The 1,250-nt window shown below is 45.0% G+C and overlaps 1 protein-coding gene across 1 annotated transcript; it reads left to right on the top strand.

The window, feature by feature from the left end:
- Positions 1-160: 160 nt before the first annotated feature.
- On the top strand, positions 161-1,030 carry Pmar_PMAR013024 (hypothetical protein; the record flags this gene model as incomplete). The annotated part of the gene is made up of 1 exon (XM_002787220.1): positions 161-1,030. One exon carries the CDS (start codon positions 161-163, stop codon positions 1,028-1,030), a length of 870 nt encoding a protein of 289 aa, XP_002787266.1.
- Positions 1,031-1,250: the final 220 nt, after the last annotated feature.

Raw genomic sequence — 1,250 nt, 5'->3', positions numbered from 1 at the left:
GGTGGTATGATACACCTTAGAGATGGATGAGCATTGTGTCGTGGCTCCTTCGTGTGTGGATCAATTGGAACGAGGATTCCGTGGGCGATGGAGCCGCTAGAGCCGTTATTCCCTGTATTTGTATCTTCAGCAATTTGAGTTTCATTTTCGTCCTTCGACAATGGTATCTTTTTCTCACTTGCTCCCGCTTGTTTCTGCACTGGTTGTAGCTATCGTGAATGCTTCCCCCTTGAGAGGTCTATCCGGTCAATGTTCGGCTGACTTCTGTTCGGTTGATAGAAGTGACTATCCCAATATGCTCCCAATGGGGGATGTTGATGTAGTTGCCTACAGTTTTGATAGTGCTGGTCGTTGGTATATCGCCGGTACTCAATCTGATGGTAAGTCGAGGTTGTGGAGGACCTCCTGTGACTTGTCCTCATACGAGGTTTTAGCTGAGCATCCCATCACTGACATGCAGGCCAATCCTGACGGTTCAGAGGTCTATGCCATCAGTGAACAAAGAGTAATTGTCATCAGCACTGTGGTCTACAATAGCATCAGAGTCATCGCCAATGATAATATGTATTTGGGTTATACTGGTTTGGCCTATGCCGCTGGCAATCCTGATAGGTTGTATGTGACTGCCAACACTTGGAACGGCGTCTTTGGTTTCGAACGCATTCGCTATGGTACCGGTTGGAAGACTCTTGGTTGGGTTGCCGGTTCGCAAGTTAGTCTACCAAACAACTTGCTCATCAAGGGTATTCCTTATGATAGTCCAGAGGGTCTCAACAAACCCACGAGCATCCGTTACTTGGCACCTTATATGTACATTCGTGTTGACACTGGTGTCACAGCTTGGTTGCCATACTCTTATCAGGCCTCGAAAATGTACGTCAACCTCGGCATCCCTGGTACTGAAGGTTTCACTGTCACACCTGATAATTATCTCTACTACAGGCATGGTGAGGATGCTGTTTATAGGAAGCCTTTGAACGATCCAATTTCTGATGGTGAATTGTATGCTGGTGGATGTGGTTGTGGTTGAACCATATTCATACAGGTCGAATTGACGTTCACGCGTGACGAGTTACTTTTGTCATCCTCAGAAATCTCTAGTGTCGTACTAGGAGTTGCTTATTCGCAAAACGGCAAACTGCTCTTTTTTATAATGGCGATACGCTTACACATAAAAGCAGCAATTTGCACATTAGAATAAAGTTATTTGTTATATTCCGTTTTATTATTAGAATTACCTCAGATCAATG

Source organism: Perkinsus marinus, assembly GCF_000006405.1.
Source record: "Perkinsus marinus ATCC 50983 genomic scaffold scf_1104296929868, whole genome shotgun sequence".
Classification (NCBI taxonomy): domain Eukaryota; phylum Perkinsozoa; order Perkinsida; family Perkinsidae; genus Perkinsus; species Perkinsus marinus.
Note: the sequence above shows the minus strand (reverse complement) of the source record. Positions and strands in the feature narration are given on the sequence as shown.